Below are 24,081 nucleotides of genomic sequence, written 5' to 3'. Positions count from 1 at the left end.
CAGCTATGCTTACGGCTCTCGTTGTCCAACCGACCTTGTTGGAGAGGATTAAGAGTTTGCAACCCACAGACTTGAGTCTCTAAAAGGTGCGGCGCGACGTCGAGAGTGGGCACGGTGGTGATTTCGACATAGGCACCGATGGCGCACTCCAGTATCGGAACCGATGGTGTGTACCGAATGATGAAGGAATCCGGAAGTTGATTTTGCAAGAAGCTCATCGATCTCCTTATAGTGAATCCGGGCGGCACCAAAATATATAGAGACTTGAAAATGCACTATTGGTGGCCGAGGATGAAGAAGGATATCGGACACTACGTGGTGCAATGTCTTGTGTGTCAACAGGTCAAGGCGGAGCGCCGATTTTCAGCGGGAAAACTTCAGAGTCTACCTATTCCCATTTGGAAATGGGAGAATATAGAGATGGATTTCGTGGTAGGTTTACCCCGTTCGTCGGGTGGACATGATGCTATTTGGGTGCTGGTGGATCACTTGTCGAAGTCGGCACATTTTCTACCCATCCACACCACTTGGTCCTGTGATAAGTTAGCGCAGGTTTACCTCGAAGAGGTGGTGAAGCTGCATGGGGTTCCAAAATCGATCTTGTCGGATCGAGATCCCCGGTTTACATCTCGCTTTTGGAAAAGCCTACAAGAAGTGCTTGGCACACGACTCGATTTTAGCACCACATTTCATCTTCAAAGCGACGGTCAATCGGAGAGAACTATTCAAGTTTTGGAGGATATGCTACGAGCGTGTGTGATCGATTATAAGGGTGGTTAGCATGAGCACTTGCCGATGGCCGAGTTCATCTACAATAATAGCTACCAAGCGAGTATAGAGATGGCACCGTTTGAAGCTCTCTATGGGAGAAAGTGCCGATCTCCTATGCATTGGAGTGATGTTGGCGAACGGATGGTTTGTGGTCCTGATGTTCTACATGAGGTAGAGGAGAAAGTCCACCTTGCTCGCCAGAGACTTTTGACGGCGCAATCTAGACCGAAGAGTTACACGAATAGACGCCGGCGAGATCTTGAATTCGCGGTGGGAGACCGCGTCTTCTTGAAAGTATCACCCATGAGGGATGTGAAGCGGTTTGGAGTTCGGGGAAAGCTGAGTCCCCAATATATCGGACCGTATGAAGTGTTGGAACGGATTGGTGCGATGGCATATCGACTTGCTTGCCGCCCAAGCTTGCGGGAGTTCAGAATGTGTTCCATGTGTTTAATTTCCGCAAGTATATGCTCTCTTGTATGAACCACCGGAACTTCAAGAGGAGATGACATATGAGGAGTTTTCGGTATCTATCATCGCTCGGGAGGTGCGAAAGTTGCGGAACCGTGAGATTCCGTATGTCAAAGTTCAGTGGAGCAATCATGATGATCGTGAAGCCACTTGGGAACTTGAGGACGCGATGAAGGACCATCATCCTCATCTCATTGATGACTTGAGTTGAGGTATGAGAAATGAGTTAAGTTTCGAGGATGAAACTCCTTTTTAGGAGGGGAGGATGTAAGGTAGTGAATCCTCGACACGTAAAACCGAACTTCGGTCGAAATTGACCAAAGTGTGGTATCGGGCGCTTCGGAAGGGTCCGTGGAGCATTCCAAATGATGGAAATAGCTCAAAGGAGTATGAAGGGCATTGGAGAGCATTGTGGGAAATTTTCAAAAATTTTCGCAATGAAAATGCTCTCGGGGTCCGGACACTGTGCAGGGTCCGGACCCCGTACGTGTGGAAATAGTGGGTTGTGCCAAACTTGAGTTGTGTGAGGGGCTGGGTGTAATTTTGCAATGAGAGTGTATAAGGTTGGGTTCTCAACCCATTTCTCTCATTTCCCTCGCAACTCTCAACCAAGAGAAATCTCTTTCTCTCTCTAAACCCTTTCTCCCTCCTAGGGTTTGCTCCAAGAAGTGGAGGTAGCTTAGAGGGGAGTTGCTTGAAGGTCAAGCCATCATCTTCTTCATTCTTGCCTTGAGAAGAAGCTTGAGTTGAGGTGAGTCTCACGGCTTGTTTTGAAGATGTTGCTTAGAGTTTTGTATAATCCCTTAGACATGTGATTAGTAGAAACCCTAGGTGAACCTAAGCTAGATTATTGCATGAATCATGAGTTGCTATGTGTATTCTTGCAATATTGGGGTTTTAGGGTTTCTACAGAGGGCTTTTGATCATAGTAGGTTTTGCTTTAAATTGAGCCTATGTAAACCTAATTGAAGATAAAACTGACACGGTGGGCAAGTCAAATTGAAGTTCCTACGGACGTGCGGCGAGTTGTTGAAGAAAGGTACAGTTTTCGGTTCGTTTGCGTCGGGTCGAGTCGAAACGACTCTCAAAAATCGCGAGGCTTGAATTCTCGCATCTCAGCATCGCCAAGATGTGGGGGGTGCTATCCAAAGCAATTGGATTTCCTTTTATGTCTAAGTTGTTATTGTTGAGCATATATGTCCATATGTTGGAATGTTGATTATTATGCATTATAGGATATGTGGTTAATGTAATTCAATTCCTTGCATGCTTCCATGGTAGAATAGAAATCGTGAGTTGAATACAAAATTTAGCAGATGCATGAGGATTGGGTCTTGACATCGAATCCTGTAGTGCCGAGAACAAGTGCCGAACTTGAACAGTTTAATGACATAAAAGAGTGGCATGTAAAACTAGTGTAGTAGTGACACTTATGACATGTATATTGGGATAGGTGAATTCCCGAGTATATCGTTATCCCTAGTTGGTAGGGTATCCTCGAGTTGAGAGGATTGAATCATACTCACTTAGTCTGTTCTAGTTTGGCGGTGGTCGCTCCACCCATGCAGTGAGCTCCGGAGTTGTCACACGATGGGTTAACGTACTTACCCAGCAGACGATCTCGGGTGTATGTAGCACAGAGTCTCCTCACCTATGGGATTTGGTTGTGAGTTGGGGCTTAACCTTAGAGTTAGCCAAGATGATTGGGTGACAAGCATATGAATGGCATGCATTATGAGTATAGTAGATACTTCGTTCATATCAGGTTGTTGAGGCATAGTAGCATGTTAGTAGATTTCATTACTATATTAACAGATTTCATTACCATGTTGTATCTCTACTTATACCTGCTTAGACCTAGTGGGAAAATCGGCGAAGTCGGCGGCCGAACCCACTGGGAACTTTTGTTAGTTCTCATCCCACTTTGTTGCAGGACCTAGCTTGAGTGGATCGGCTGAGGATCGCGGAAAGGGTATAGCACCCTAGTTAGTAGCCTCCCTGCATTAGAGTACCATGTGTAAATGAGAGACTTAATGTATATTGAGTGAGGTTACTTTTGGAGAGATGTATATGTATCATGAGATGAAACTTATAAACCAAATGTATGTATTTTGGTGGTAATGTAATAGCTAGTTTTCTCTCTTGCTCTCGCTTGTGTTATACTTGCATGATTCATGTATATTGGCTATATTTACCTGGGCAACTAGATATACATGATTGATGTTTGTTGAGCCTTGGGCAGACATGAAAGGTTCTGTCCGTTCGGTGTCTGTTAGGCATACCCCAACCGACCAAATTAGGGGTTGCGGGGCGTGGCACTCTCGGCTTTTTGCCGCCTTGTTGACTATTGAGCATTTCACATCGATTGTCACAGCTCATGTAGCATGTCACGTACACTAACGATTTGGCCATCGAGTGGGTGTTTCTTTTTCGAAAAAGTAGTCATCTATTCAACCTGTGAGGCCCTGCAAGGTGCTAGCTTGGGTTTTGTGCCGATGGGTGAGCATACTATGGCACTGCCTGCGGTCTTTAGACCTATATGGCGAAATGTTTGGATATCAATTTTCATATAGTTGATGCATATGTTTATTGTTTAAAATTGCGGTAGATAATTACTGTTGTTCATATCTATATTTCTTTACCCACTATTGTACATGAGTATCTATCTGTCTCCATTGTATTTCTCTCACCAGTGAATACACTCACCCTTGTTGACTTGCGGTACCTACTGGTGGAAGTCATGACGGTGCATGAGGTGCGATAGTTAGCAAGCTCTAAAGGTCCGGACAAATCTTCATCAATTATGGTTATCTCAATTCGACCTGTTTCATTTATTGCTAATAAATTAAAAATGTTTGCTTGATTGTCGATTTTTGAATAATCCTTGTTGTGGATGATCTTTTATTTACAAGTATTTGAAGTGGTGCTTCTTTTGGGATTCTCGGTGATATTATATTTCGGTTTCATCGTATGTAGTTTTCTACCCCTCGAGGTAGTCGGCATTTCCAAAAAATTGAGTTTCCATGTGGAAGACTATTTTCAAATGATTTTACGGCTTTATTGATTCTTATAATATGCATTTGCATCATCCTTCGCCTAAGAAGTGCTTAGAGCATGCATCATCTCAATAATAGCTAGCTATTTGATTATTGTGAGCATCTGCATCGTGGATGTTGATTGTGTGATCAAATGTTAGTGTTGCAACAATTCTCGTAGTGGTACGCCATAGAAATAAAGGAGAGACTGTCCTAGTGGACAGAAAAACAGTCTGTATTTGTGGCGAGTCTGCTCTGACTCATGGCAAATTTGTATTCCAAAAAAAAAAAAGGTATTTTTCTGCTGGCTTACTTTTAAACTGGTCTTTTTCCTTAAAAAAACTTTACAAAGAGACCACGGCGAGTGACAATCTACTTAATAAATTTCAGTCCAAAATAACACTACATCCTGATCAGGTTATAAATATGCAATCAGTGGGAAAAAAAAAAAGAGAAAAAAAAGCAGGGGAAACAAATTATTTACATGTCAATGAATCCCCACCACTCCGAATGAATAATAATAGAGAGTCTAAAAATAACCTTTTCAACTTATTAGAAAGGGTGATATAATTTTTATTAACAAAGCTAACTTTAATATTACCAGATAGATTCAATTTTTAACTTTGGCAAATATAGATTCACTTACCAAATTGGATCATATTTTAAGCAAATCTAATAATGCCCCTATCAAAAATGTATTTGCTAATATCACTTCCCAAACTAAATGATTTGAATAATTGATTGACAGACTCAGATGAATATGCTCGAATGAATTTAGCTCTGTTAATAATATCACCCTGCAAGTGCTTACCGTCATTTATACAGCTAATTAATTGTTGTCTTCTGCATGCTTTGGCGAGCTTCAGTTGGTATCGACGTCCCTACGAGAGGCTTCCCACAACAAATGCTCAATGCCCAGCTTCTTCAGCTCTATCAACCCTCTCTCCACTGAAATAACAAAGTGTAATTTGGGAGATTATATCAATTAATCGATTAAAAGAATCTATAATAGAAGTTTTGGTCGGTTAAAAAATATACAGAGAGAGAGAGAGAGAGAGAAAAAAAAACTTGACGTAGGGCCTTTTAGCTTAGCAAAAGCTTTTCCAAAAGCACTGCAAGAATAGACCAATTCAGAAAAGTATTGATAAATATCCTATTTGATACTGTGCTTCTAACATCGCCCTGTTCTGGGACTAAGAAATATTCGATGAAGTGCTGTGTGAATAGTTCAATTATAAACAAGTATTATTATATTATTGTTCAAACAGGTCTTCTTTGTAGCGTAACCGTAAGTTCTAAATCAAAACCTCTATATACGTTGGGAAGTCAAAATCTTGTAAGAGCTTTCCGCTGTAGCAAAAGCTTCGGTCTGACCCTCTTCTATGTCCAGACTGGAGTTTATGCTACAATGCAAATTTAAAAGATATTCTGCACCCCAAAAGTAGAGATGCTCTGAATTAGAGTTGTCTTTTGCACGCAAAAGCTGCTGAGGATACTTTAATATAGTGGTTCTTCTAATAGCAATACTCAAATAATACTTTGTGACTTTAGTTAAAAATACTACACTCTAGAGCACGACCAAACAAACGCTAGGACCTACAAGTTCATTTCAGATTCGTACCCTACCAAAATCGTTGAATAATTATTTTGTGCAAAACATTCGATCATTGCTTTTTGGAGTAAGAACACTGTTGTAATAGCTAGTACCCAGGTAGAACAACACAGAACCATCTGAACTTCAGATTTTGCAACAGTTTACTGCAACAGGTTTCTTACGCCAAAAATCATCTGACTTTAGCCCATTTTGCAAAGTCATCTAAATTTTAAAAATTAAATTAACAAACTAGGTTTATATCTAGGCATCACGGACACGAACACGGGATATAAAATACGACACAACTCAGATACAACGACTCGCAACTTCCAAAAAATTAGGACATAGACACACAGCATGGACAGTAAAATATAATATTATTAATATAATATATTATATACAAAATATTAATTTTGCTAAAAATTGTTATATTTCTCATGCGCATGAAAGTTAATAAAATTTTCATTGATAGTTTGCATATTTTTTAGGAAAGAACATAACCACCATTCATAATTTATATATATTGTCCAAAAAAAGTTTATATACACAACAAAAAGTCAAAATATTTTCTTATCTTACATTATATATGTATAGAAAAAAAACAAATTATATATATATAATATATATATATATAGAAGTAGGCTGGAATACTATCAAATAGCACCAAGCTTATGTGCTATTGTTTTTTGCCTCTTTGATTGAGAGCAATGGTGATTAGGATGATTGGGCCCCTAAGTTGAGGGGAGTGGTTGGTTTGAACGTATAATCTAACGGTAAAAATAATAAAGGGTTAAATACTAATGTACAAACTCAATAGGGACCAAATCCTTGTGCTATCGTAGTACCCAGCCGGATCTATATATATCTATATATATTCTTATTAATATATATATATATATAGTATGATATATATATAGAGTTGGGCTAGAATACGATTGATAGCAAAAGGTCCTCTTTGCTATCAAGTTTTTAGCCTTTGGATCAATTCCTTTTATCATTTCTAACCATTGGATTAAATATTATAACCCAGTGGGGACCACTCAACCCTAAGGAACTGATATCATCCTAACCATACAATTTTTCATCCAAAGATTAAAAACTTAATAGCAAAAAAAACCCTTTTGTTATCAACAGTATTCCAGCCCAACTATATATATATATATATGTGTGTGTGTGTGTGTGTGTGTGCGTGTGTGTGTAGAGAGAGAGAGAGAGAGAGATAACGGGATGCACTATGGACCCGCATCGAACTTGCGTCCATGGTGTGTTTGTGTCCAACACGAGAGGCTTATAGGAGTGTTCGTGACACATAATTCTTTGTTCCATCAATCTAGGGTGGCTGACATTTGCCAAATGACCAAGGAAAATAAAGCACACATGACAGCAGTATAGAAAGGCCTTCTTGACATCAAACTTCAATCTTATAGTAAAAAAGATAATTTTTCTTAAAAAATAAATGTGAGAATTGTGATTTTTGGCATCCAGAAGACATCAATATCGTTGGCATGCAGTCTTTAGTTTCCCCTGATCACCGGGCTAATGTCTATTGCTTTAAACAGGCAATTAATTAGTGTACAAGGTTAATTGCAACAATCCAAAACTTTGGGTGTCAAACATCAACTTTTAAAAGTTTAGAATCATATAATTGCAAATGAATGAAAGTTTAGATGGCTCCTGTGCATTTATGCTAGAACACATACTTAAGGAACTATCTCCAAGAATTTCTTTGATGGCTCCTGTGCATTTATACTAGAATACATACCTAACGAACTATCTCCAAGAATTTCCAAGATAGATGAAGTGCACACTCTCTGAAGCAAAATTCATAGAATGCTTGATAAGGGAGCGACTTTAGAAATATTACATCCACCAAGTCAATGTGATTCTTAGTGATAAGGCATTTAGTGGGATCATGCAGGGATTCAAAATACAGGTGTAAGGAGCCAAGCCCCCTATTCCTATTAAGTTTTTTTTTAAAAAAAAATAAATGAAAAGAAAAGAAACTTGCATACACTAGCCTGGACGGAAATAAGAGTGAAGAAGATCATACCATCGATAGCATCATGTAAGCTCGGTTGCTGACCGAGGTGATCGATCCAAAATTGTGACCTCTCTTCCGCAATTTCTTCTTCCACGCCATGTTGTTTAGCTCTTCCCCAGAAATACACAAGCCATGACTGTTCATATAAGCAAAAGCCATGACTGTTCATATAGTAGTAAGGAGTATAAAAACAAAAGCCCATAAACAAAAATATGTAAAAAAAAAAAGAAAAAGAAAAAGGAAATGCACTTGTAAGTGTAAAATTGTAATCATTAATCGGACTAGAACCCAATCTTATGGGCATTTAAATTTGCTGCACTTCAAGACTTGACCTAGCCTAATGTGTAGGACTGAAGAGGCTTTATGTCACACATCTAGCCCCGGGATTGATGTTGCTAGTAGTAAAAAGAGAAGTAGGATCAAATAGGTCGCCCCTGAGATATGATCAATCAAACAAGAATTAAAAGCCCAATTAGAATGTCAACATGTGTGTACATAAATTACAAATAATTGATGTCCCTATGTTAGTATGTGTGGATATATGTGACAACAACAGGTCATGATAATGACAAAGAACTAGAACTTGAAAATTCAAGTGAATATAAATCACCAATTGCATGATTCCTCGCATTGTTTCCGTCTTTTATTTTTCTTTCTTCCTTTCTTTTTTGTTCCTTAATTGTGGCTTTAGGAGTTTCCGAAGAAAAACCTGCTTAAATAAAACATCTTCAGCCTCCTCCTTGCTTAGCTCTGTCAAAATAGACATTCCAATATAATATCAAGTCCCATTCATTATAAAGTGTATCAAGTGGAGAAATATGCAGAAAATCAAACCAAAAAAGGAAAAATTAAGGTAGCTAGAAGGTGATAGAGTGATGCAAGTAAAAAGATATTTAACATTGAAAAGAAAAGATAATATTCTCATAGAGTGATGCAAGTAAAAAGATATTTAACATTGAAGAGAAAAGATAATATTCTCGAACAAATAAAGAGGAAAAGGAGTTAAAAATCTTGAAGTAAAATACAGAAAGAACATAGGTACCAAGCGCCTCCATGAACTTCAGATCACCAAGTTTGTAATCTGCATATGATAAGATAAAAAATACAAATAAAGATTGTGTTAATTAGTTGCTGTTAGACACCACCACATAGATCGAGCATACATTAACGGATGATAATGCTTAGCTCTTCTATAAATTAAGAAACATGATGAATCACTCAAAAAAAACAATAATAAAAAAAACTATGACAAGCAAGTTTCTCGGTTCATACAAAATCACAACTTAGAAATAATGATTTCTCTACTGCATGAATTACGAAAACTTTTTTCTTTTGAGGTAAACAAATTAGGAAAACTATTTGAACATGAAATAGATAAATCTATAAATAATAATGCAACACACAAAAGATAAATGAGAGGCTTTTCAAACGGAGAAAATTTTAAGGACAAGCCCTATATTTAATTAAGTAAAAAAAAAAAAATAAAAGAAAAGAACAAAGCAAGGATTTAAGTGCTATGGCACGGATTCGTGGCGAAAACTTGCCGGCATGGTACGGCACGATGCGTGCCGGGCCGTGCCAATGCATGCCGGTCACAAAAAATTCATGTGTGCCAACACATAATAGCATGAAATATTTATTTTCGTTAGTAACAAAATATTCTAAGTGTTTATTATGTATTTTTATCAAATCTTTTAAACTTTATTAAGAAAATTACTTACTAATTTAAAGAATAGAGGGCTTTGAGTTGTATCATCGGCACGAAATCTGTATCATGCCGATATCTCGTTGGCATGATAAGAACAATAGATACGCCCCTTGTAGATGGGCACTTAAATCCTTGGAATAAAATTGTTGAGCTGATTAAATCGAAGACTATTAGCAATAACAAAATAAGTACCCTAAATAGATATTGGTAAGCACCACGCTTTCATTCTATAAGATCCATATGGATTACAAAAATAGATATTATAGATCAAACCTGAAGCATATTCCCGCAATAAATTGAGACGTTGATGTTGAGCTAACGCAAGTACAACAGCATCCTCAACCTTTAAGCAATTACCAATCTTATGTAAGAACAGGGAAACGTGTAAGAATTGCTAATGGAATTATGAGAAAGCTACCATGTATGTGGAATAAAAAGATGGATAAACATATCAAAAGAACCTAGCGAAAAAAAAGTAGAATTAAAGGAGAAATAACTGTATGGAATTACAATTAGATGGATCGACTTATTGAAAGAAGCTATCAAAAAAAGAATGGAGAAAGAAGGAAAGAACCAATAAGATATGAAGAGAACAAAACACCTTCAATGAAGCAAGTTCCCTTAATCCTTTCTCAACAGAGAGCATACTTTCTATATTCCCTTTGCCAGTTATTTCATTGAAGTCACTAACAAGTTTGTTCCTTTCCTTAGATACCTCGTTACCTATTTATAGCATTAAGATTTAGATGTGGCAAAAGAAAGAGCGTCCAAAATCAAATTTAGTATTAAAATGAGAATGATAGAGAAGATTTATGACTAACCCTTACGAGAAGCTTCTTCTTTAGCTATTTGTCCGGCAGAAGTGACAACTTCAAAAGGAAGAGGAGCGAGTGACGACCAATGTTCATGCTTTGATGCAGCAATATCTGGATAGATCCCTGCAATATAGAAGACACAATAATGAAAAAGTAGCATAGCTGGAAGTTCATCAAATAGAAAACACTGAAAATGTGCAAAGATGCCGTCAATTATAGCCCCCATCTTTTTATTGGATATATGTCTTCTATTTATTTGGCCCATAAAATTTCTAAATGCAAAAGAGACATGAATATGAAAGTTGGTTCACGGTGCACTGGGTCTACCAAAGTCCTTTACGTTGGCGAAAATCCGAAATTTTATGTTTAACTTTATTTATTTAGTATAACTCTATTATTTTTTGTCTATATAATATTTATTTACTTTATTTATTTTTATTATTATTTTAAAATTATTTAATTAAAGAATGGCCACATCAATTGCGGACATTCCATGCGGTCAATGTCCATGCATTCAAGTGGACGTTTCTCCTTGCAATAATTATATGTTGGCATTTGGTTAAACCCAATCCGGTGCACCCATGATCGGACTCGATCCGACGGTTATTATGTTGTCTGATTGGACTAAACTAAATCTCATTTTTAAATTGGAAAACTAATTAGAGATATATTCTAGCCATATTAGGATAATAATTATAAGGCTAAATTACAGAAAACCCCCTTGTAATAATCCGCTTTTTCACTTTCCCTCCCTGACATTTAAAAACCTACACTTTGCCCCCCTGTAAAATAAAAAATGTGCACTTCACCCCCTACCGTTAGGGTTCCGTTAGGGTTCTATTAAAAAATATATTTTTATGCCGAAAATACCCCTCCGCCATCTCCATGTTGCTTCGCCTCCCTCCGGCTCGCCACCTAGCCGCCGCCTCGCCGCCTAGCCGCCTCGCCGTCCTCCACTGCCTCGCCCTCACCCACATCCCCTTCGCCGTCCTCCGCCGCCTCGCCTTCGCCTTCTTTGCCCTTCCCCTACTGTCGCCCACCTCGATTTTCTCCTATTGTTGCCGAAATCGAGGGCGGCGAGGGTGCAGGAAGAGAAGGGGAGCAGGTGGAGAAGGAAATGGAGAGATATCGCGGACAATTGAAGTGGGAATCGCGGCCGAACAAAGGGGCGGCTGAGGAAGATGGGGAAGAAAACGACAATGGCGAGGGGCAAAATGGTTATTTTACACACCGTAACCCCCCCTGTGAACATTTTTCATTTACAGGGGGGCAAAGTGTAGGTTTTTAAATGTCAGGGGGGGAAAGTGAAAAAGCGGATTATTACAGAGGGGTGTTCTGTAATTTAGCCTAATTATAAACCAATTCGGCCTAATCTCTTACTTGCCTATTGGGGTTTGGGGATCCCTTAAAATATATGGGCTATTCTCTTATAAAAACAACAAGAAAAATACAAGAAAAATATTCATAAATTTGTAAGTAATTTGTGAGCCATCTTGTTAGAGAGAGAAACCGCATCCTCCATTAACCTATTATTCTATAGGGTCTAGAACGGTGGATTAGAGATCGTGCTCGTTCGTAGTTCGATCTACTGCGGGTTTGGAGTGTTAGAAGACCTTCGTGGACAATCCGAGGACACGTGAATCAACCTCTACGATCCAGGCTAATCGCGTTCTAGCGCGAGTCACTTCCGCAAAATGTATGAAGAATACTTCTACTGCGTTCTACATTGGTATCAGAGTCATATTAGGTTGATTTCGTGCCCTAGATTAAGTTTTAACAAAATTGCATGCGTAGATTTAAATCTACCATCGTTTGGATTTTTTCTTGCATGCATGTGGGTGTTAATGGCGAATTTTTCTAGAATGGATATAATTGCATGATTTTTACACATCTTATAGTACTTATGCTGCATGTTAAATCTACAAAGTTTGATTTAATTTGGTTTTGTATTTTATGAGAAAAACAAAACCCTAAATCGAAACTTTGCGGATGGCTTGTTTGATGTGTAGTATATATCCCATTATAAAATCTTGTGTGATTTGATAGAGCTCCTCACAAGCCTTCCATTGATATATTTCTTGTAAGAATTGGAGTTCTGCTTTCAAAAGTTTTGAATTTTACATGTTTTTCCATTATAAAAAAAACTCCTATGGTGATGGAACCCCACGCAACTTGGGGCGCGCATAGAAGTGCACCTGCACCTCCGCATGAGGGGCGCATGTAGGCATACCCGCGCCGGGATGCGCAGGCTCATGGTGGGTCGGGCCTACCCCTTGGGTCTGCACAACTTTTTACGTGCATGCTGCAGGGACGACTTAAAAAAAATATGCTCTGCCCCATGAGCCACGCGAGTCTCCGCGCGCACCGCAAGTCGCACAGGCCTGAGGCCCCGTAGGCCTACAACCCGTGCGAGCCCGCAGGCCCACTGCCCCGCAGGCTATGTTGGCCTATAGGAGGCCTGCACTTTGGGCTTTTTGCATTGTAATTTTCTATAAAAAATAAATAAAAAAAATAATTTATTTTTAAGCATATTAGATGGTTTAATATGCATTCATGACATATGATAGAAATATTATGATATTTTTTTATGCCTTTATGATATATACTAATGCTTATGGTATAGTGTATTTTTTAAGCATGCTATGTCAAGTGGGAGTTTTTATTTTGGTAGAGTAAATTGTATGTTTTACTCCAAAATATTTTGTGCAACTTAATTAAATAATTAAAAATTGACGTAGGGTGTGTGATGTGATTAGGAGCACGGCGAAATTTTCCTTTACGCACCTATGATCCAATTTTTAGTTTGTTTAATTAGAGATGCGACAAAATTGGATATATGTATCATGTGCTAATTTTTTAAATATCTTTTTCTACGCACTGTGTGAACTTAGTGAGATAATATGGCCTCCAAACAAGTTGTTGCTGATCTGATCAAAGGCGAGAAATTGGATGGCGACATTATGATATTTGGCACCGTAAAATTCATTATGTCCTCACTGAGCAAGAGATCCTGGAAAACTTGAGTAATAAAATGAAACAACGCACAGAGGGCAACAGTGCCCAGGCTCGCCGAGATATGGAAGCGTATAATAATTGGCTTAAAAAGGATCGCATTGCTTGCATCATGTTCCTGAGCGGTATGTAGAATGATCTCTTGTGCAAATATGAGCAGTATACGGCTGCATATGACATGTGGGAGGCTCTCAAAACTAAATTTGGTAGGACTTCGGTCACAAGGTTGCGCAATCTGACTATGCGGTTTGACAGTTATAAAAAGCGTGCTAATCAAACCATGAAACAGCACCTGAGAATAATGTCAAACATGATTCACGAGTTAAAAGCTGGCTGGCGACACCTTGACTGATGAGCATCCGATCCAAACTATTATTCACTCACTTCCCAATTTATAGGAACAGATGCTAGTAAATTTGACATATAATGAAAGTATTAAAACTTTTGAGGATGTTGCATGGCATCTGGAGTTGGTGGAAGAGCGCCTTGAGGCTATTAAAACCCCAGCTGCCAATGCTGCTAAGTAAAACTTCCGCAAAACATCCGGGTTCAAGCGAAAGAGGATTACAACACTTGAAAATCATAGCGGATCTGCGCCTAAGAACGCAAAGAACACCAAAAGAAAGATAAGCAAACGAGGGGGCAAGAAAGTCAAGTCGAAGATGACCTATTTCAATTGCTGTAATATCTGAGACCTTATTTTGATAGTCAAATTTGAATTTGAATTCAATTAAATTTTATATATATATATATATATATATATATATATATATATATATATATATATATATATATATATATAAAAGCTAGTGTATATATATTTATGTATTGACATTTACGTGGAGTTGGAGAGAGGATGGATTTGTCGTGAATCTGCGACCGAATCAGGCGAAACAAATCGTGGTTTTCATGGTTCAGCAGTGCAAGAATCGTTGGTCAGTCCGTTTGCNATATATATATATATATAAAAGCTAGTGTATATATATTTATGTATTGACATTTACGTGGAGTTGGAGAGAGGATGGATTTGTCGTGAATCTGCGACCGAATCAGGCGAAACAAATCGTGGTTTTCATGGTTCAGCAGTGCAAGAATCGTTGGTCAGTCCGTTTATAAATTATGTACCAAACCACGCGAAATCGCACATGGAAGTGCATTCGCGCATTTTACACGTGCTGTGGAGGACTTGACTGTAAATTCTATGGACCGAGGGTGTTACACCCGAAAAAGCGTATGCTTTATAAGGTGCATTCTAGGATTTCTTCATCCACAACCCTAACCCTAGCTCTCCTTCTCCCCCTCGAGCCCTAGTCGTCTCCCCTCCCTCCTCTGCATGCGCTGCGTGCTTCCCGGCCGTCGGCAACCAAGTTCCGGCCGGCCAAGCACCACCACTGCCATTATCTTCATCCTCTCCTTCTTTACCAACACCACCTCCCTCTCTTTCTCTGCCGAGGACAAGGCCTGGCTCACCCTCACCCTCGGGCTCCGATCTGGCGCCGTCCTTGACCTCCGGCGAGCCTCTCCCGCCAGCCGTAGCCACCCTGAGCGCCACCGCCGCGGCTGCTGAGTGTTGGAGCTGCTTAGGGCACGTGCGGCCATGCCGCACTACACCGCCGCCGCCGCCATCCACCGTCTTCTCCCCTCCCTCTCAGTCCCAAAGGAGGCCCAGCGGCCCTTCCCCGGTGGTCCCGACCTTCACCGTGGCCAGAGAAGAAACCAAAAACCTAAGCTCACCCGTGCGGGCTCAAGTTGATCCCACGTCGCCTCCGCCGCCTCCCGCCACCGGCTAGCGCACGCCAACCCTCTTTCGTCGGCCGCATCCTCCTGTCGCTGATGCGCGCGCCACCGACCCACTACCGGCCAGGCCTGAGTCTCCCTACTGCCAACAAGTCTGGTTAGGGCTTATTTCTTGTGCCTTCACTATTCCGATGATCCGGGGCGGCTCCGACATATCCGCAGGTGAGCACGGTGACCCCAGGAGAGCGCTAATCATCGTGCTTACCGAGTTTGCTGTTGGTGAGGGTCGGATTATTGGTTTTGCCTTTGTCGCTCCCGGGGCGCATTCCTCGCTCAAGTTCGGCTTGCTCCCACGTGCTCCACAGTATTTTGCGATGCTCCGGACAGTGAGCACGGCCTTCGCCTCGACGAGACCTGTAGCCCATAACTCGACTGACCTCGAAGGTGCTCGGAAAGCGGGTCCAAAACCCTAACTTCCTCAATATGCATGCAATTTAGCAATTAAAGTTTGTGATAGGGGTTTTTGTGCACATTGTCGCTTTATGGCTGTTGTGGGCATCATGTAATCGTGATAGCGACCTCTGGACTGATCGTCCAAGGTCCAGAGCCTTCTGCGAAGACCGAATCTCAGTTTGGTGCATTTTTCTGCGAAAATCCACCAACGGAACGCGGTTTCGATTCGAGTTTCACCCAACGATGTTGGAATGCCTTAGGATTTGTGCTAAGCCTTGTTGACTGGTCACCTACGTCGTCTCTAGTGTTCGAAGACGACGGGTGAGCGGGAGAGGGTTCCAATGTCAAATTTGACACTTTTGGGAACCCGGATCAGAACGATTATCCGACGATAATTGTTTCGACGTGGGACTTGGTGTTTGCTACCAGGACACCCAAATTGGTGTGTTTTGGGTTAGCAAGTGACTCGTGACATGAGTCAGNGGTTCAGTATTTCATTATGTTTGAATGTTCAAGATTTCAGTTGGTTTTCTGAATATAATAAAGATTTGTGAATTTCTATGAAGTGGAAATGGTTTTCTACCCCTCGTGGTAGCGTGTTTTAAAAGAAAAGAGTTTCCGTGTGGGAAACAATTGTAAAAGGTTTTCTCGTGGTTTTTGTAACTTAGTATTTCAAAACCTGTTTCCGAGTAGGAAACGTTTTAATTAATAGTTGTTGTTTTATGATTAAATTTTGAATATGAATCTGTGATGAATGGTGTATGAACATCTGAATGTATGAATGTTGTATAATCATTTGTAGTGGTTGTATCCTAGTTATACATCTTGTACTTGTGCGACGCCGTGCAAATACAGAGGAGACTCTATCCGTGTGAACAGTGGACCACCTGTATTTGTAGCGGATCTGGCATACCCTAGGGGTCAGATTTTTTTTAAAAAAAATTTAAACCCTTCCGCTTTGTTTTGGAACTTAAAAGGGACCCCGGGGCGTGACACGGTGCATTTTGAAACACTCTGTGGGTCCCAACGATATCCCGATGTGATTTTCAAGACTTCTGGAGAGTTACAGAGATCGGTTTTTGGGAAACCGATTTTGTTGGAAATTTTTTGGAGTGTGAGTGTTGTGCTTTGAGTCGATAGGATTGGACTCTGATTCTATGGACCCTTCATAGGTCTGATTAAGTGTTTTACGCATTTTAGAGGTAGACGTGACAGTGACACATGTGGGTACTTCGATCCGAAGTCGGTCTAGTGGTGCACGCTCGGTGATGTTCCTTCCACCTTCTCTTTCTATACTTCTTGCATTACTTGCTGTTGTTGAGCCTGACACCATGTGACCCTGATTCATATTGCTCTACTTAGTCGTTTCTTATACTCGTTTATAGTGATCTAGAAGTAGAGTAGTTGTTTACTATACTCGTGCATGATGTGACACTAGTTGTGACCTAGTTGTCAGTTTTTTGAGACTCCGGTCGTTTGATGACTTATTCGGTTGGTATATCCTGAGGGGTTTGATTGGTGGCTACTTGTCGACAGCTATTGAGTATATTTGCATCGATCGCCACTGCTCGTCAACATTTCGCGTACACAAGCGGTTTGGTCACCGCAACAGTGTTCTTTTCCGAAAAGGTAGTTGGCAGTGCCAACCCATTGTTGGAAGGTTTTAGTGGACGAGTCCTTGTTGGATCTGGTAACGAACACCTATAGAACTCTCTTGCTGGCTAGAGCTCAATGTCTAACCTCTGCAGCTGCCTTTTGGTAAGCCAAGGTCCACCAAAGTTGGATTCTATGTGGGTGCTATCCCATAGCCATAAATGACATTATTCAGGACTCTAAAAGCTTGTTTTCGCTTTCTGTTGGCTATGCAAGTGCATAAGCATTCACCCATCATCTGAACACTTTGAATTAAGAGTTTGGGATATGTTTGGGTTGAGCATATACCTCAGACACTTTTTGTTACTGAAATCGATAACGGTAAGCCGAAAACGGGCCTTTTTGATGAATTAGTTAGTTTGGAGCTCTCAAATGAGCTTATTGCTATTTGGACCCCATCCGAATCATTTTTCGAGTGGAATTAACTCTCAGGACTAATTTTGGGGTTGTATGCTGCTATCCCGGTGTCGAAAATTGGTACTTTTGGGACATTTTGGGGTAGAAAACCATCGTTATAGCATACGGTTGTGCATACGAGTGTCAGACCATGTTGGACTCATTTTGGAGATCCCTTGCTTGTTAAAACCAGTAGTGAACACATGTTTATTGTCCTACTGTTTCCACACCAAAGTCAGCATGTGTTGGAACCTGTTCTGGCCTAGTTTGGTGCCAATAACTCCTATGTCGCAAAATTCATGTGCGGCTGCCCAAACACCTAAATTGGTGCATTTTGGGTAGTGTTAGGGTGTTATACAAATATTGTTTGCTAATTGAGTTAGTCATGTAATGATGCAAAAATCAGAGTCAGATTTGGGGTCATTTGGCAAAAAACGATACACCGAAAATATTGCCGTCGGTTGATACCCATCTATGGAATGATCCCTGTAGTCCAAATAGAAGCATATGATACTCCCAATGGTATGCTGCTCGGACATTATGAGTGCTTGCAAATTTTCTATTCAACCTTTTGTGTTTGACATAGGTCACGGTGATGCCTAGATGCCTCAGCGTGGAGTGTGTGTTTGATTTCTTCGGATTAGGTGGGTGCTCCAATCCAGTTATTGGCATAGTAGAGCTTAACTGTTTACATTATTGACACTCTATGTTTTCAGTTATTGTATGACTCGTAAAGTACGTAGTCATAGTTCCTCAGACATTATAGATGTGTCTAGGCTCAATGTCTTTATTGCTATCCCAGTTGGGAGTTTCTCAGCTTATTGTCGATTGTCAATCGATGGAACATGAGAAACTTGAGCATTATGCATTGTGACCGCTATGCACTTGCTACACATGTCACGTACACCAGCGAATTAGCCCCTGCTATAGTGTTCTTTACCAGCAGAGTAGTTTGATCGACCTGTGAGCCCCTCGCTATATTTTCGGGCATGCAGTTATATGTCAGTCCTTTTAGGTGACTTGCTATATTATAAAGCTGAGGTCCTTGTGACCAAGAGTGGTGCGATTAAGTAAAATTATACTAGGTTCTTATATTAATGCATTTACTTTAGTGATTTGTGAGGACTGATATTTTTCCTATGTATGTTTGATATCTTTTTCAATGTTATCATGTGTATTTTATTTTAATCTTATCCATCAAATTTTAGCAAAAAGGATTTAAAATAAAATTTTTACGCGATTATTACTTTTCACTTAAAGTAAATAATAACCTACGTTTCTGAATGCGACTGAGGAAAGTAGTTGGCTTCGGATGCGTATCGGACTTCATTTCGTGCAATCCAATAGCTCATTTTCGATGGTCCGACTGTTCCGGAATCAATGGCGCTGACAGATTTTATGTTTGCCACATAGTTTTCGAGAAAATTAGGTTTTATCGCTGAGAGAGCTTTTATTCCACAATTTTCATGCTTTTTACATGTGATCAGTGCATCATTTTGCGTGAAATCTTGCGAGTAGGGGTATTTCTGCGAAAGGAATCCAGAGGAGAGGGACTGGTTTGAGAAGTTAGAGCTTCAGAGGACTTAGAAGCAATTATTCTCCTAGAATAGTTTTTTTTTTTGAGGAATAGAATTTAAATTGGAGGTTTTGGAACACCAACAAACCCTAACCCTAGATGGCCTCTCCTCCTTGGACCTCTTGACCCAAGCCCCGCCGCCACCGGTCGCCGGAGAATGAGGTGAAGGCCGATTTTTTCCTCCCACTCTCTCTTTATCTCTCTTTTTGGTGCTGGGAAGAGGGGCAAGCCCGAGCCTCCCACCCATGTGGAATACACTGGACTTTTGCAAATTGCGAGGTTCGAGTGTTTGATCTGAGTTTTTCCAGTTATTTTGGAGGGTCGTAGACAGTGTTCCGACCTATGGTTCGCATCCCGAGAATTGATGTTTTTATCGTAGCACCAAAACCCAAAAAGATTAGATTTTGGTCTACTCTCGGGTTGGCCTCAACAAGGCTGTGTACCGGTACAGGTTGATGGCTGTACCGGTACAGGTTGATGGTTGTACCGGTACAGAATATGTGTACCGGTACACAGTGTTTTCCAGCCAACCCGAGGCTCGGGTCTGCGTGTTCTGGGGAGCTGTACCGGTACACTTCCCCGTGTACCGATACACAGCCCAGACTGTAGTCTGGCGATTCTGCAGGGGTGTATTTGCTTTTGTTGCTTCTCTATACATACCCTACGCCCCTTAGGGCCTCCCCTGAGTTGAGAGCTTTGGAGAAGAAGGTAGGGGGGCCTNCAAGGGTGTATTTGCTTTTGTTGCTTCTCTATACATACCCTACGCCCCTTAGGGCCTCCCCTGAGTTGAGAGCTTTGGAGAAGAAGGTAGGGGGGCCTCTCTTTTCCCCTCTTTGGATTTGATCTCTATTTTGCTTGGATTTTGATGGTTTTATCTCCTCTTTTTGCTTCTTGGTGCAACCTACACCATTGGAGAAGCCTTGAGCTCGTGGTAGGAGCTCGTGGAGGGAAAGAACATCAACCTTAACTAATTTTGGACCTTGAATTGAAGCTTCTAAAAGGTTAGTAACATATTTCTCTCTTTAGATTCATGTTTTACATGATTCTTGTTTAGAAACCCTAGAATGTTAGGTCCTATGTGTTGGCAAGTTTCGTGGGTCGAGTCGGAGTCTTGAAGAAGTTCGGAGCGGAATATTGAAGATCGAAGAATCCANAAGTACACTCGCCCTCATCGGCTTACGGTACCCACTGGGAGATCGTTGTTAGTTTCTAAACCAACCCCCCCCCCCCCCAATTTTAGGGTGATCTTGAAGATACGAGTCGATACAAGGTGTGAGGCGCGTATCTAGCAAGCCATAGAGGTCCCAACCTGGTAGCATCTTTGGTTCTAGACTTACCCTTTTCTTTTGATGAATAATTAGAATAATTGTGGTTCGGTTTGGTTTTGCTTTGGTTTATTTTGGCTATGACGTTGTTTGGAATCTTAAATAAACTTGTTTTGGAAATATCGTATAGATTTATGACAAATAGTTTTCTACCCCTCGTGGTAGTTTGCTTTTAAAAGATAAAAGGTTTCCATGTGGGAAACAGTTTTTAAAAGAATTTTCGGCTTTTCGCAATCTTAATGATTCAAAATAAGTTTTCGAGTGGGAAATACTTTCAACTGATAGATATGGAATGTTTGTGGCTTATGTAATGTACTGCTGCGTTTGTAAATTGTGAATGGATGTGGTTGTGACTTGTACTATGTGCGACGCCATGCAAATGCAAGAAAAACTCTGTTCGTGTGGACAGAGAATTCTCTGTATTTGTGGCGGGTCAATCATCCCTTGGGTCAAAGGTTTAAAAAAAAAAGGCACTTTCCGCTAATCCATTGGCATCACATTTGTCCCTCTTTTCAAAAGGCTTCATAAAAAGAGACCCCGAGGCGTGACAATTGCAACCAGCTGGGACACTTTGCTCGTGATTGCACTGAGCCGAAGAAGGTACCCCTTTATCCTGATTCTTGCTCTTTTGTTTCTTCTAGCATGTTTGTTGTTGAATCTCTCTCTGTGTGGATTGTAGACTCGGGAGCAACAGACCACGTAGCGAGGGATCGAATAGGATTTGTCAAGTACCGTCGTGTGCCTGTTGGGAGCAGAAGAGTATACATGGGAAACGATTCAAGTGTCGATGTATTAGGCGTTGTCACGTACAAGTTGATCATGCGAAGTAGTCGTACTTTGTACCTTCATGATGTACTTCATGCTCCAGGAATCCGACGGAACTTGTTTTCTATTCTTACTATACTCTAGTGAGGCTTTTATTTTAGTTTTGAGATTAATATAGTTGAGATTTATTCTAGGACTATTTATTACGGTAGAGGTTTTATTTCAGATGGTTTTATAATTTTGGGCATTTATTATAATAATAATAATAGTGGTTCATTTTTTTGCTATCTTCTGTTGAGAATGATTACAATGTTTCTATTAAATGGCATGCTCGTCTTGGTCATATTAGGCAGAATAGAATGACTAGATTAGTTAGAGACAGGATGTTGAGCTCGCTTACTAAAGTTGATCTGCCCGCTTGTGAACATTGTCTAGCAGGAAAAGAAACCAGAAAATTATTTAATAAAGCTTCTAGGGTAAATTTTCCTTTACAATTGATCTACTCCGACATTTGTGGCCCAATAAGTGTGAGGGCAAGACATGGTGCTTCTTATTTCATCACATTTATAGATGACCATACGTGATTCGGTCATGTCTATCTGATCTCCCATAGGTCTGAAGCATTGGATTGTTTTAGACGTTAATTAATGAGGTTGAGAATCAATTAGATATGAAAATTAAAACCTTAAAAAGTAATCGAGGCCGCGAGTATATGTCTGAACAATTAAAGGAATTGCGTGATGAAAAGGGAATAATCAGATAGCTAACAATTACTGGGACTCCGCAGCAAAATGGCGTAGCGAAAGAAGAAATCGCACCTTGCTTGACATGATTAGGTCAATGATGGCGCAAGCAAATTTGCCTCTCGCTTTTTGGGGAAATGCATTGTTAACTGCTGCCTACATTCTTAATCGTATACTCTCCAACACAATATCTTCCACCCCTTATAAATTATGGATAGACAGGAAATCAAATTTGGAGTACCTGCGTCCTTGGGGTTCGGCAGCTTATGTACACGATACTTCTCACAGTATGAAAAGTTGGGTCCTAGAGGGAAGAAGTGTATCTTCATAAGACATCCTAAACACTCTTAAGGGATACGTGTTCATCAGAAAGCAGCCAAATGGAAGTTTGATTGAAATTGAGTCACGAGATGTTGACTTTCTCGAGGAGGATTTTTCTTATAGAAGTGAGGTTCAAAATGAAATTGAGTTCTATGAGATGGATGACTCTGGTATTGGCACTTCTATTCATTCAGTTAAGGCAGAGGAGGCAACTCCAATACCTCCCGAGGATAGTTTGAGCGACTCACCTTTAGAACGAAAACCTCAACTTCGTAGGAGCACACGTGTGGGCATTCTGCGTGGTCGTTTCGAGATTGAAGGGGAACCTTTCATTGTTGCTCAACATGATGATGATGAGCTTAGATCTTTCCAAGAGGCTCTCTCATCACCTACTCATAAGGAATGGTTGGATGCAATGATGGAGAAAATAAAACCGATAAAGTCAAATCATGTCTTGAACTTAGTTGACTTACTACCAGGGCGCAAAACTATCGGGAATAAATAGGTTCTCAAGGTTAATCACTAAGCAAACGATTCAATTGATAGGTATAAGGTTTACCTGGTAGCAAAAGGTTTTAGCCAACGAGAAGGCATTAATTACGAGGAAACCTTTTCTCTTGTTGTATTCGATCCACCTAATCTTGGCCATTATCGCGTATTTGGATTTAGAACTTTACCAAATGAACATTAAAACTGCATTTCTTAATGAAGAGCTGGATAAGGAGATCTATATGGATTAACTTGCTAGCTTCGGTGTAGAGTTGGAGGAGCATAAAGTATGCAAACCCCGACGATCCATCTATAGTTTAAAGCAGTCATCCATACAGTGGTACATTCGATTTCATCGAGCCACCACTGAAAATCGGTTTACGATGATTGAAAAAGATCACAGCACGTATGTTAAACAGTCAAAAGAAAATTTTCTAATCCTTCCTCATATGTTGATGACATTCTATTGGCCGGGAATAATAAGAAGATGATTGTCACCACTCAGACGTGGCTATCCTCCCGGGTTTTTCTTCAACGAGGACTATTGATAAAGTGTGCAGATTGAAAAAGGCTTTGTATCGCATAAAGCAATCACCGAGAGCTTGGTTTGATAGGTTTAGTAGAGTAGTGCTAAAATTTGGATATAAGCAAAGCAATGCTGATGATACTAAGATGATACTAAGTTAATCAAAAGAAAAGGGGAGAAAATCACCATCCTAATTGTTTATGTTGATGATGCGCTGCTAATTTACAATGGGACCTACAACAACTAGATGTAAAAAATTCTTTTTTACATGGTAATTTAAAAGAAGTTTATATAGATATCCTTCCGGGTTTTCTTTCAACGAGGACCATTGATAAAGCGTGTAGATTGACAAAAGCTTTGCATGGCATAAAGCAATCACCAAGAGCTTGTTTTGATAGATTTAGTAGAGTAGTGCTAAAATTTGGATATAAGTAAAGCAATGCTAATCACACTAAGTTCATCAAAAGGAGATGGGAGAAGGTCACCATGCTAATTGTTTATGTTGATGATATAGTGTTAATAGGAAATGATTCACAAGAGATAAAAGGACTCAAAAATGTCTAGCAAAAGAATTTGAGGTAAAGTATTTGTAAAAACGGCGATATTTTCTAGGCATCGAGGTAGTGAGGTCCAAAATAGGAATCTTCATA

General features: G+C 40.2%; 1 protein-coding gene across 1 annotated transcript in view; it reads right to left on the bottom strand.

Moving 5' to 3' along the window:
- LOC109722738 (coiled-coil domain-containing protein SCD2-like) overlaps positions 4,976-24,081 on the bottom strand; it is a 32,537-nt gene continuing 13,431 nt past the window's right edge. The window contains exons 11-17 of the mRNA XM_020250856.1: positions 10,442-10,558; positions 10,222-10,343; positions 9,894-9,963; positions 8,955-8,993; positions 8,622-8,662; positions 7,922-8,048; positions 4,976-5,225 (exon numbers count right to left, since the gene is read on the bottom strand). Of these exons, the coding sequence (XP_020106445.1) occupies positions 5,140-5,225; positions 7,922-8,048; positions 8,622-8,662; positions 8,955-8,993; positions 9,894-9,963; positions 10,222-10,343; positions 10,442-10,558 (602 nt within the window). The 3' untranslated portion in view covers positions 4,976-5,139. The remainder of the gene's footprint in view (positions 5,226-7,921; positions 8,049-8,621; positions 8,663-8,954; positions 8,994-9,893; positions 9,964-10,221; positions 10,344-10,441; positions 10,559-24,081) is intronic.

The sequence above is a fragment of the Ananas comosus genome, linkage group 17, assembly GCF_001540865.1.
Source record: "Ananas comosus cultivar F153 linkage group 17, ASM154086v1, whole genome shotgun sequence".
NCBI classification, from domain to species: Eukaryota; Viridiplantae; Streptophyta; class Magnoliopsida; order Poales; family Bromeliaceae; genus Ananas; species Ananas comosus.
The sequence above is the reverse complement of the archived record's forward strand: the minus strand, read 5'-3'. Positions and strand labels throughout refer to the sequence as shown.